General features: G+C 48.4%; 1 protein-coding gene across 2 annotated transcripts in view; it reads right to left on the bottom strand.

Moving 5' to 3' along the window:
* Positions 1 to 6,109: 6,109 nt before the first annotated feature.
* Positions 6,110 to 13,133, bottom strand: part of ADD2 (adducin 2) — a gene marked incomplete at both ends in the record, with an annotated part of 33,966 nt that continues 26,942 nt past the window's right edge. The window contains one exon of one of the 2 annotated variants that reach the window (XM_084235061.1): positions 6,110 to 6,417. In XM_084235061.1, the coding sequence (XP_084091187.1) occupies positions 6,110 to 6,417 (308 nt within the window). The remainder of the gene's footprint in view (positions 6,418 to 13,133) is intronic. The other variant, XM_084235062.1, reaches the window with a different exon arrangement.

Below are 13,133 nucleotides of genomic sequence, written 5' to 3'. Positions count from 1 at the left end.
TGTGGTCAAATTTCCATAGGAGGACCCCTCTCTGACTCCCACTCCCCAGCAGCTGGGAGGACTGGGGGGCTCACAGAGATGGGCACACACTAGGAAGCCAAGCACGGTAGATTTACTAGGGCAATATCTGCAGGTGAGGTAACAGCACATACATACAGAAACCCATGGGCAGAGATACCACCCAGCACCACAAACACCAAAAAAAGCAGTGGGGAGGGGGTTGCTCTGGAAGTGGCTTTGGAAAGTTCTCTTGAAAATCAAAGGGCAGCTTTGGTGCTCAGAGATTCAAACAGAAAACTATACAAAACCAACCCATAAATATATATATATATATTATATGTGTATATATATAAAATTGCAAAATAAAAGCTCAAGAAACTAATCATCAATCTGCACTTCAGTGGCTCAAAAAGTGTTAGCGTAGAGAAAGGCAAAACTGTTTGTGGGGACGTTGCAGGATCCAAGGGACTGGCGTTTCAGTAGCAGAAAGAGTATTTACATGGAACCCCTACTGGAAATGTCACAATACCAGGAAAACCCAAACACAGACCATGTATGTACAAGGGAAGACGATTGTCAGACACAGACATTTCACTGAAACCATCCACAGCTTTAGAGAACACCACAGTCTCCACCTAGACCCTCTCCCCGGCCAGGGGAGCACAGGCTCTGAGCTACTTCTCCCCACCCCACCTCTTCCTGGGAGGACGAACACGGGGACTCAGCACTGGTGGTGGAGATGACAGGCCCCATGGACAGCCCCAGTATTCATGAAGTGGAGTTGAAAGGTAGGTTTGGGGGCCCTTGAAATATATTCTCATTTTGCGAGGGCTTTGATCTACATGTGACTCCTCTGTCCTTGGTCCAACTGTCATTCTTCTTCTGATTCACTTGACAAGAGAAGAACCGACCTTTGAACTTCTCAGTTCTATAGCATGACTCACGGGAGGGAAAGTAGTTTAGGGTTCTTCTACACTTATCCTCCTGCCACCCCTAAACCCTCGAAGCGTTTTCCTCACACCATTAGGCCCGTGGGGATTTACCACGCGCAGCCAGCCTCATCCCGTGGCTTGGGAAGCAGTGGGCAAAAGCAGGAGTAACAGACTGGAAGCTACGGCTGCTCTGCCGTCAGAGGCTCTGACTCCAGTCACTCAGGCCCGAGTCCCTCCCTGTGTCAGTGACAGTGACCATCTCTCCATTGTCAGGCCCCAGTTTCTCAAAGCAGTAACCCATCTTTGGGGGACATCTTGAAGTCTAATGGCACCAAACCATTTGGCAAAACCCAGTACTGCCTAAGCATAAACCAGTGCAAACCATTACTTCTGTATTTTTAAGAAAACCCCCAACTGGAGATACTTTTCTAACAGCTCTTAAAAAGAGAAAGAGTGTTCTCCACTAAAGAGGGTTGGGTGTGCCTGGGGGACAAGGTTCCTGTACTCCCTTATTTCTGACAAAAAAGTATGCCACACCCAGGTGGATAGGCTGGTGACTTGGGGCATTTGGAAATGATGATTCCACAGTTCTACAAGTGGAACTGTGTTCAGATAAATGCCAAGCGAGCCTATTTCCCTCAAGACCGTTCAGGCCTCTGACTTCTCCTGTTCAATCTCCCCTTTGGGGAGAGATGTGGAGCAGGGTGCCATGATGTCCCATCAGGTTTGAATTGCAGGGAATTCTGGGAGAGAGGTGAGAAGATTTATCCTCTCTCTTTTCTTCTCACTCTTCAGGTGTTAGTGTCCTAGAGCTCACTCGCGCTCAAGTTGTGAGAGGAGGTAAGACCCGTTTCCTCTGCACCCAGAGTCAATGGCAACCGTGCCAGCCAGCCCTGAGCTCCCACTGACCCGCCAGAGGAGTCTGCACTGTTTTCTCGCGTGTTCACAAGCTCAAGAGTCTGGAACCACAAAAGACAATTCACCCTTGTATAAAAGCACATGCAGACCAGAGGCGGCTATGTCCATCTAGCCCCTCAGACCTGCACAGGAAAAGCCAAATCTATTTTTAACCCGTCAGAAGTGAGTCATGCTGTTGGGTGGCAGGTGTTTCAAGTCCATGACAACCAGAGCAGGAGCTTCATGGCATTTCTCCCATGTTGACAAGAGCAGACCCCCTGTACAAAGGGCTAACCACATCTGAACAACTGTCTCGCCACATTCATGAGTGAGTGACATGCTATTAGACACAGGGAATGGGACTCAAGGCTCAGGAGACAGAAATCAGTGGTAGGAGGGCCATGCTTTCCAGTGGGGACCTCACTGGACCAGACTCCTCATCCCAATGCCCCCTCAAATCCTTTAAAAAGAACATGTGTGTCTGCAGAGGAAGGACCTCCCTCACCCCATTTTCATTCTAGGAGAGTTGAGGGAAGCTATTTTGGTCTGTATAAGCTGGCTGAAGTCAGAGGGTTATTTGGGTCACCTGCAGGCCAGGTTGCTCTTATAGAGCCCAGGTCTGGGTTAGGAGGTTGTCTCTTGTGTACTTTTTGTAAAGTTTAAGGAGAGGTTATGTGGCCTGGATGGCACTGGGTGCCAGTGCCCAGAATCACTGCCACGCTTGTCTCTGAAGTCATCTCCCCCTGGTAAACCGCTCCTCCCAGCCTTCTCATGGAAACAAGAAACCTCTCCACTTCCCAGCTTAGCCTGCTACCACACAGCAGATTGGTTCAAACTTCCACCACCTTTCTGGGCCAGTTTTCTCTGGCCCCTAACACAATAAATCATTGCTTTCCTTTGCCTTCTCTGTGCCCCTTTTTTGCCTTTCATATGCAAGCACAGTAGTTTTACCAGAAACAAATCTATTACCTGCCAATCTTGAGCTCTCCATATATACATTTCCTCCAAATACTGATGGAAGTTTCTAGCCAACATTTAGCAGAGTCAAAGAGATGCTCCCTCCTCTCGCCCTACACACGTGTGGTTGTGTTTGGCCTCTATGTCTGTTTCACCAGCATTCAGTATCTGGCCTCCAGCCTGGGGTGAAGCAAGCCACAGCCTACATATACAAAGGAGGAAGAAATCCGCAGAAAGACTCAACAGCTCTACCAGCAATTCTGCCACAAGGCAAAATAGAACTGGAAACTGTACTAAGCATTAGTTCTTTGAACATTTCCCTGTCCTTGTTGAACATTTCTCTTATGATGCTTTATCCAAAGAATTTTACAGAAATTAACTCTCCCTGCCAGAAGCCTACTATTTGCTACAAAGAAAAATACAGTGTTAGCAGGTCACCAAACATGCTTTAGAACTGAAGTTTCAGAAAGACTTCATTAAGAGATTGCCTGTGCCTCCAGCATTCCCTTCTCCAGGTCATCATGACTCCAACTGATTAAAAGCCCTCAGAAACTCCAAGCCCCTTACATGACAAACTCTCACTCCTCTACACTTTCTACAAGTTGCTTTATAACCCAGCCTCACCCACCTGTGAAATCAGCCTCAGGCCACCTTCCCACGTGTCCTGGCAATGCTGACTCTCTCAGTGTGCCCATCAGTTTCAAGCTTCCAGGCTTTGCAAGTGCTCCTCCTAATCACAAATGTCCTGCCAACCTCTGTCCTCCTAGAAAATTCCTCTTTGCTTTGAAAAATATAACTCAGCCATCACTCCTTTCAGAAGTTTTCTCTGGCCCCAAACACAATAAATTATTGCTTTCCTTTGCCACCTCTGTGCCCCTGTCTGTGTCGTAACTTGACTGCATGCCCTGATGCTTATTTATGGGCAGGGGCTCTGTCCTGCCTCAGGCCTGGCCCATGACCCAAGTTCATGCAGTTTTTGAATGCACGAGGAATGAACAAATGGATAAAACTGAAGTGGACCCATGACAAAAATTCCAAGGATGATGCTCCAGCAAGGCTCTGCTGCTTCACCTAAATCTGGCCGCACTGCTGTAGAGGGAACAAAGGAACTTGTTGAATGCAGAATCAATCAGCATCATCTCTGAGCTAGAACCACTCAAATGCAAAGAGCTGCATCAGTGGCTGTGTACACTCCAGTCTGAACATTGCTTGCCGATGACTTTTTCTTTTAGTGTCAGTAAAATGCCTGATACTGTGAAGAGATGAATGAATAGATGTGAGATCTATTTTTTTAGAAGTATCAAAGGATTGGCTTTTAAAAGCATTTCTATATCACAGACTTTTCTGAGTCCACTAGTCCCTAACCACTGGACTGTCCATCGTAAGGCTTTACCTAATCAGAGGGTGGAAGAGAGAGAGAGGGGGCCTGGAGTGGTAGTTAGGAATCTGCATTAGAGATAAAGTATTAGGTTTTCCTTGATCATATGTCAGTTTCCTTCTTTCCCAAGAAATAGCCCAACTATGGATGGTATTTCCTTCCGGAACCAGAAGGTTCCTGTCTCTCCTTTGTCAGCGGTCCACACTGGCCTCACCAGTCCATGTTGGTGAGTAATTTAACCTGCACTAGTGACTTCCTACCTTCATCTCAAGTGCTGGCATAGACTTGAGATAGGTCCTGGATCAGAACAGCCATCCTTGGGGATTAAAGTTTTCTGATCACCACAGCTGTTAAGGGTGAGGTTCTGGACTCAGGCTGACCTGGGTTCAAATGCAGGCTCTGATCTTTCCAGCCAAGTAACCTGGAATAAGTCAGTTATCCTTTTAAGCCTCCGTTTCCTTGCCCATAAAGTGGGGATAATCTTAACCCACATCACAGGATGAACAAGAGAGTTAAAGGATATCATGTATGTAAAGCCTGCATGGTGTCTCTCTCTGTATATATACAATAAGTGCTCAAAGATGGAAAACTATGATTAAGAACTTTCAAAAATAGTTTTACAATAATCAGGACAAAAGGGGAAAATATTCTTTGAAGACACTGTGCTTTAAAGAGAATGGATTGTCTAATTTCCGCAAGCCAATGGTGTGCATTAACCAATGCTCCATGGAAGAATATGAAAAGATAGTGTTAAAAGATAGTGTTGTCATTTAAAACAATGGCTGAGCTATTGCCAGGACCCATGATAGACAGTGAGAGGGCCTGGGACACCCAAGCATTTCTCTGACAGCTGGTCCGAGGGGACTAGTCCCAAAGGGCTCATCTCATGCTGCTTTGCTGGACCCAGAGTGACTGAGTTGGAACCCAAGGGGGCAAGGTTCTAGGTGCTAAAGAGTAAGATAACAGTTCCAGCCTGTGAGCCAGTGTTTCTAGGCTTGAGGGAAAATCAGGGGACCCCTGACTGTTGAGCAGGAAAGAGGCAGGGAGAGCTGCATTGCTCTGTGTGTCATGCAAAGCCAGAAAGGCATAGCTTTTCGCGTCCTTTTTTGATCCTCCTTGTACCATCTAAAGCCAACTGAGGCTCAAAATTTCCCCAAATTTCTGCCCTGAGCATGAGCCAACCTTTTCTTAAGCTAAATTTGGTTTTAGTATTGAAGGGTCTGAGATGCTTGATTCCAATGGGTCAACTTCCTGGTTTCTTATATAGATGAAACAGCCCCCAATCCTATGGCTGCCCTGGCTTGCCCTTATGTCTGCCACACTTACAACTCTTTCGCCCATCACTCAGAAGGTTCCATGAAGAAATCTCAGGGTTAGTGGTCAGGGAAGCACAAGCTAAGCCATCAGCCCTTGGGGACAAAGATTAACTTCTGTTGGAGGGGGCAGGTCAATTTGTCTGGTTACTGCGAGCAGCAGGACAGGGGGCCCATGGAAGAGAAGAGAGATTCCTAAATGTGTGACAGCTCCATCAGCAGGAGACTGGATTCCCATGAGGAAAAGGACTTTCTCGGGGACGCTTGATTTCTCTGAGCCTGGGAGAGCTTGGGCCCACTCTGGTCTTGCCCTGGGCTCAGTTCGGTGGGCAGCATCCCTCAAGGGTGGCCCACAACTAGGCAGTGTGGTGTAGTGGGAAGAGCACTGGACTGACTGGGACCAGGGGACCTTAATTCCAGCACAGGCTCTGCCACTAACTAGCTGTGTAACCTTGTAGAGTCACCTGATTTCTCTGGGATGATTATAAAATGAGGGGTTGGATGGGCAATCTCTAAGTTCTCCTCAGAGTGTGATCCAGGGCCCTATTCTTCCCCTCCTTGGCCCTGTGTTTCCAGGGACAAAGACGGGAGAAGAGGGCGAGGGGGAGAGGATGCAGATGGGGTGCCAGGAATCAGGATTCCACTTTCTCCTTCTTTTTGCTCTTTTTCAGGAAGGATGGGGTTCGGAATTTCTTTTTCTTCTTTGAGGGAGACTTGGAAGGTGAGCCCTCTGGGGACATGGGGCCGCTGGTGACTGACTCGGTTTTGTCCTTGGAGGTATCAACATCCGTGTCAGCGTTGGTGGTCATCTGGCTCAAGCCCTTGCTGAGAATTTCCTCCGCGGTCTGCTCCTCCTCCCTCCCGTTGACCACCACCCCTTCGGGCTGTGTTGTGTCGGGCTCTGTGGTGGCTTTGCTTGTTTCTGTCTTCTTAGCACCTTCTAGAAAAAGATCAAAAGACATGACCCGTGAGATTTCATTCAGGAGAGAGCTTCTCCGTGGAGTTAAAAGAACCATTTCCAGGCAACTTTATAAAAAGTAAGTCCAGAGTAAAGGGAGGGCCAGGCTGACAGTGGAGGAGGCAGGGTGGGTTTGTGTCCAAATCCTGCACTCCCCTCCGCGCGGCCTACCCTGGGGAATGAGCCCTTGGCAGTCCAATAACTCTTGGCTCTTGATACAAGTGTAAACAAGCTATGGCGTCCAGACAAGCTCTGGCGGCCCGGCAAGGGCCGGGTCCAGAGACTTTCTAGGCCAGAATGAAGGAACAGGCACAGTGAGGAGAGAGGCTGTGGGAAGGGGACACAGTATCCTGTGAAGCAACACAGGGGAGCCAGCTAAACTGGTTCAGCTTCACCAGTGAAATTGGGGAAATCATATGTTTCAAACCCATTTCATCTACATCAATGAGGATATTTCAGAAATGTGGAGAATATTTTCTCAGGAGGCAGAGAGAGGAAGACAGAGAGAGGATGAAATCCCTGGGTGGTGTGCCCTCATTTCTCCAAGAGGTATGGATTAACCAAAAGGGGAATATGCCCTTTGGCAGCCACCGGGGCCCCCAGGTCTTGCTGCACCTGAAGGGAACCTGTTAGGATTGCCACCGTGGTTGAGGTCGGAACTGCTGGGACCTCATGACTACACCCTCTCCCCACTCTCACCGAGCCCTGCTTCCACTTGAGCTGTGCAGTGCCTGGATGGGAGGGAGATGGGAAATAATGAAAACATAGACTTTGAAAAGCAGAAAGGAATGTCAAGTTCATTGACCTCACCTCCTTCCCGATTTACAGCAAACTAAGGAAACCGTGAAGGAATGGGCAGGCCTCAGTGCCCGGAGTCCAGTTCAGTGTTGTCGTGACTGTGTGCACCCAAGGGAGGGAGCAGGTGAATGGGTGTGAGCTGTCACATTACGGGACCCCCGGGTGCTCCGCTCTCTGGGAACATGAGTCAGGAGTGGGTGAGGTCAGAGGTCTTAGGGAAAGGCTAGGTTTTGCCAGGGGTAAAGACTGGGGGCATGATGGTTACGTGGAGGATGGGACAGAGGGGTTAGGCTGGGGGACAGTGAGAAGGGGCTAATTTCACTCTCTGGGCCAGTTCGTACAGTGAGGCTTTTGTAACTTCTGATTGGCTGGGAAACTCCTAGCTCAGGCGACTTGGGAAGCTGTCTCTTTCTCAGTGCCAAAACATTTGGTTGCTGCCTCCCCTTCCTCCTACTGTCCAGTCATGTCCTGTCATCATCCAGCTAAGAAGTTCTCCAGCGCCCATGACCCTGCAGCCTCAGCCCCCTCCCCCATCCAAGGCCAGCGCCTGGTGGTATCTTAAATGCAGTGACCAGCCTTCTCTTGCTGCCCTTCTCACTTCACCTGCTAGTTGGCCTCAAAAGCCCTCTGGCCCCTGGGCCCCTCCCTGTCATCCCAGCCTGTCTTCCTCTTCCACAAAGTCCCTTCTTTGTGTCCCCATACTTGGCTCCATACACTGAATCAGCTGGAGAGTTACTGCTCCCTTAGTTTTTCCTGACTTCACCCCTGCTTCCAGGTAGACTTTATCACTCATTCTGTTCTTCCCCTATGATGTAAACTTCCATCGCAGGAACTGTCAAACAGTCACACTTCTTTTTAAATCTATCTTCCCCCTTAAAACTGAAATAAAATAGGGCAAGGCTGTGACCAATTTCTGTGTAATAAGCTCATAGGAGGCACACTAAAAAATGTTTGTGGAATCCAAGAATGGTCCAGGGCCTGAGCAAACAAATGCAAGCGTGGATGGTTTCATTCTAGTCAATGCCTTGGTTCATCTTTTTCTTGTCTGTCCTAGTCCAAGGCCTCTAGGCTAAACAGGACCCAGCTACATAAAGTAACAGCAGCCCTGAGTGCTGGCCTCGGTCTCCTGAACCTAGTGCCCCATCCTCGCTTTCATCTTCCTGGGCTCTCACATCTCTGAGGCTCTACAGCGCCAATTCTGACCTCCACTGAAGGCCCTACTTCACGGATGACCCGTTCAGACATGTTTCGTGAACCTGACCCTCTCGGATGATCCAGTTCCACGAACACAGCTGTGGATGAGGGGATCTCACTTTGTGTCCAGATATTTCCTGCCCTGGTAGGGATGAGTGTCCAACATGCCCCTCATTCACACCCACCCTGTCAGCAGCCTCAACCCTCCCTGGCCCCTGTCTTGGTTGAAGGTTCTTCTCATCATCCAAAAATGAGGCCATGGCCAGTACACCCACCAGGAGCGCAGGGAGCTGCTGTGCTATGAATAGTTTGGGGGAGTAGCAGCACATGGAAAGTGCCTCTATAAAAAAAAAAAAAAGAAAGAAAGAAACTAGAGGAGGGGATGCCTCTCAGGGAGGCACGGAGCTTGTTTGGACACTGCCTCTCAGGTTTGACTTCTTATCTAATTATCACTCAGCCACCAACTACTCATTGTCTCTTGGTCCTGTGATGTCCCCTTCCAAGAATGTCCCCTCCCCCAGATTTCTGGCCACTGCCCCTGGCCACTCGCTCTGTTCCTATCTGCCAATCTAAATGTGCATCTCCCTGTGGTCTGGCTCTAGCCTCCCCGGGCATTTGACAGTGATCTTACTCTCCTAAGCCTATGCTGACACATTCATCTCATACTTGCATGTGTCGTTTTTCAAGAGCTCATTCATCACTCAAGTAGACTACACAGCGGAGAAACTTTACTTCTCTGACAACTATCACTCAGCTCAGGACATGTTCAAACCACAGTTTCTGCTGCTGGCTTTCTTAAGTGAGCCAGAGGAGACCCTGTTCCACCTCAGCCGCTGGATGCTTCTGTGTCAATGCACTGAGATGAGGATGTGGGGAAAGACTATGGACTCTGCCTGACTGAACGAGCAAGTGCCTCTCCTCCCCTGGCTCTGTGAGCCCAGCCGGCTAACATCTCAGAATCAGCACATGACGCTGGTACTGCCAGCATGCTGGAGGACGCCCTCTCTGCAGCCAGAGAGACACCCATGGAAGGCCCAGAAACTGGATTTGCTGACTTATTTCTGAACCCAAGTTCAACTAAACTGCTTATAAACAATATACCAAGTGCATGGGTTACTGGTAATGGCCACGTACTTTCATTTCCATGATGACAGGGTGGCTCCACACCATTGCAAAGACAAGCCACAAGAAGATTTGTTACAGGTCTTGAAAAATAACACATCTCCATGACCTTTGCTGACTCATGTGGCAACACAGCCAATAAGCCCCCACGGTGCTCAGAGAACAAGGCCAGGTTGCAGAAGACCAGCAAAGAGGACTAACAACCTCACGGCCACTCAATGAGCTGGTGCTGGCTAGCAGAGAGGGACTCAGGAGGGCTTCAGTCTGGGTGTAAATTCTCAAACACCAAAGTCCAAAAGAATCTGGGCCTGAAAGAAGCTTGTGAAAACATAACTCTCCAGTCTTAGACCTGCAGTAGACTTTGAATCAGAAGGTGAGCCAACAGACACGTTTTTAACAACCCTCAGGTAATTCGGACACAGGTGGTGCATGACCTCACATTGGGAATTGTGGGCTTAGAGTGAGATCTCCTTCCACCTTTACTTCCTTCCCTGAGGCCTGAGGCAGCACTACTCACAGCAGGAAAGTGGAGTTTGTGGTTAGCAGGTGCAGTAGACTTTCTGTAGCTCGCACCCACTCACCATGGCTGGAACTCGAAAGTTCCTGAGCACCCAAATATGCATTAGTGTGTGGAAGCTGATATGCAAACGTGACCCCAATGAGCTGTGTCTCCAGGGACTCACATACTTGTGTGGTCCCTCCCACACTGAATCTGGCTGGTCCTGTGGCGCACTGACCAACAGAATGTAGAGGAAGTGCCAGGAGCCAGCTCAGGCCAAGACTTAAGAAGGACTTGTAGCTTCTGTTTTGTAGTTTCGGGAGCCCGAGTCGCTACATGTAAAGTCCAAGTACTCTGACAAAAACACACATAAAGAGGCCCTGTGACCACATGGGGGAGGGTGGGGTAGAGGGAGGACATCCTCCCAGGGTCCTCCCAGCTGCCCCTGCCAGGTCCCCTGACATGTGTGCATCATCTTGCATTTCAAGTTTAATTAAGCTCCCACATGACCACAGCTGACTTCAATGGAGCATAAAAACCATCCAGCTGAGCCCAGTCAACCCACACAAGAACTAATTTCCATAAAAACAGTTCTTATTATGCACCATGGCTTAATAATTATTTCTATATTACAAACCACCCCAAAAGTTAGTGGCTTAAAACAGTAAATGAAATATTCTCTCTCACACCCACCAAATCACACTATATCCTAAGAACTAATTTCTGTAAGCTTGTTATAAGGTCCTGTTATACTCATTAGCTCATTTTATCCTGATTACAATATTGTGAGTTAGGAAGGGCGTGATGTCCACTAAGGACTGGCGTTACTCTCCCATTTTAGTGTTTTTAAGTGACTTTTCTGAGATAACCTGGTAAGTGGCAGAACTGATCTTCTTATGTCAAATGCAGGGCCTTTTCTTTGTCAACTTAGCCATGCCCCTGAGGAGTCCCTGAGAGGTGGAATCAGCAGGGGCAGTCGTTGGGAGCTAGTCAAAGAGCTGGTGATGGCCACATGTGAAGAAAGAGGATTTGAAAGACAAGACAGGGAGACATGTGAAGAATGACATCGAAGTAACACGCACAAGAGGATTTGAGAGCATTGTGACAAATAGTGAAAATTCGCTCACCCTGCTGTGATGGGTGAGCTAATGTGAAAGTGAAGGTGCTGCTGAGAGGTCAGCCCTATCTGCTCTCTGCACAAGCCACTGGGCATTCCGGCCACTATGAAGCCCCACTTCACATTGGTCACCCCAAGTAGCTACAATTCACTCCTCATCACAGGGGGTCTGCTCCAAGGAGGTCCATGCTGCCCAGCTCTTTCTGTTACAGAGAATGTCTTCAGAGAAGACCTTTACTTTTCTAACAACTCACCCATGGTAATGGTATGCCCCCTGACCCAGGGACATGGATTTGGAGCAGATAGAAGCAGAAATACCACTGCGGTGGGAACAATCTCAGATGGTGGATTATTATTTCGAGTTCCACACACCCAAGGGCTCCCAGGAGCTGAAATGAAAATGTCACCCCTTGTCCTACTCCTCAGTGAGCCCAGATTTTCCTTCTTCAGTAGGGATACATGCATCTCCATAAGAAGTTGGTCCCCAAGGCATGCAGGCTCAGGCCCAGAGTTGGAGAAGAGGTCAGGGCTCCATGGTGGCGCCCATGCATTTAGAATAGCGAGGCAGATGTGTCCCAAGAGCTGTGAACACTCCACCACAGGGAGTGCCAGGACTGCCCCCTGCCACTCGCTGTGACTGTTGCTTCTGGGTACCGTGCCCCATGTGAGTAGGGTGTGTGTTTGCGCATGAGTGTGTCCTATGTGTGCATATCCTAAAGAGAAGCCTGGTCCATGCATAGCACACAAGGAATTGGTGGTGAATTTTTTAGCCAGGAAACCTCCCAAAGGCAGCATTGTGAGTTGCAATAAAAAAAAAATGGCAAGAAATAAATTTCTTTTGAAAAAGTCCTCCCTCCCCCATTTCAAGTGTTGGAGTTAGTAAACAGCCTCTCTATACTTACTACAGAGATAAGTATTCAGATTCGGAGGAAACTCCTTTGATGAAGGCACAAATGGGAAGAGAAAGGAAGACATTGTGGAGACAGGTTGACAACACCACGATGAGACATAATGAACACAAACAGTCGGGGGACATCCGCTTGGGGCTCTGGCCTCAAGCAGATGGGTTTCCTCCGGCAATGTAGGGCCTGCACTCATGGCAGCAATTCGCTAGGGTGGGAAACTCAGGGGTTGGGAGGGGGTGTATATCAGCATCCACACATGTGGCCACTCTACCCAGGCGGGAGAAGATGCTAAAAGGTCAGCAAGCAGCTCCCCAAGTCACTGCAGCTCCCAAGGGAGGGCGTGGGGGCCTGAGGAGGAGTGTTTATGCCCAGAAGTGGTCCCAGGAGCTCACTGAGGATGCTGACATGCTCTAGGTGGACAGTGGTAGAATTATTATCTACCATATGTACATTAGTAATCACAATCATGATTAGATCTTACATTTAAATCATTCTTTCAAAGTCTGATCTTATCCACAACTTCCCTTATTTATATTAGAACCTTAAAAGGAGAAATATTAGTAGCCCATTTGACAGACAAGAAGACTGAGGCACAGAGATTATTTCATTTTCTAAAATTAGCTGTTGAGTTGGGACTCTCAACTAGCGGCTAATAAAATGGTTCTCCACCCAATGACATATTAGATTCACCTGGCAAGATGTTACACTCCAGGCTGCCCTCCTTCCTGACCAAAAGTCCAGAACATTAACTTAGGGTCCCTGGGTGGGACCCAGGCAGACATCAGGATTTTTAAAGCTCCCCAGATGTTTCAATGTGCAGTCAAGGTAGAGAATGACATCATCAACCTCACCCCGGAGCTTGTTGGAAATGCAGAATCTCAGGTCCCACCCCCGACCTGCTATACCAGAATCTGTTTTTTAACAAGATTCCTGTGCACATTAACTCTGAGCTCATCAGCCAACCTAGTCTGAGTTAGAGATGAAAGGTGTGAGTCAGTCACAAACTATTCATCACTGATTAGATGAGGCTTAGACTGAAAGTGTGTTGCTAGAGCTTGTGAAT

Source organism: Talpa europaea (assembly GCF_964194135.1).
Source record: "Talpa europaea genome assembly, chromosome: 6".
NCBI lineage: Eukaryota > Metazoa > Chordata > Mammalia > Eulipotyphla > Talpidae > Talpa > Talpa europaea.
This window is presented reverse-complemented; position numbering and strand designations above follow the sequence as displayed.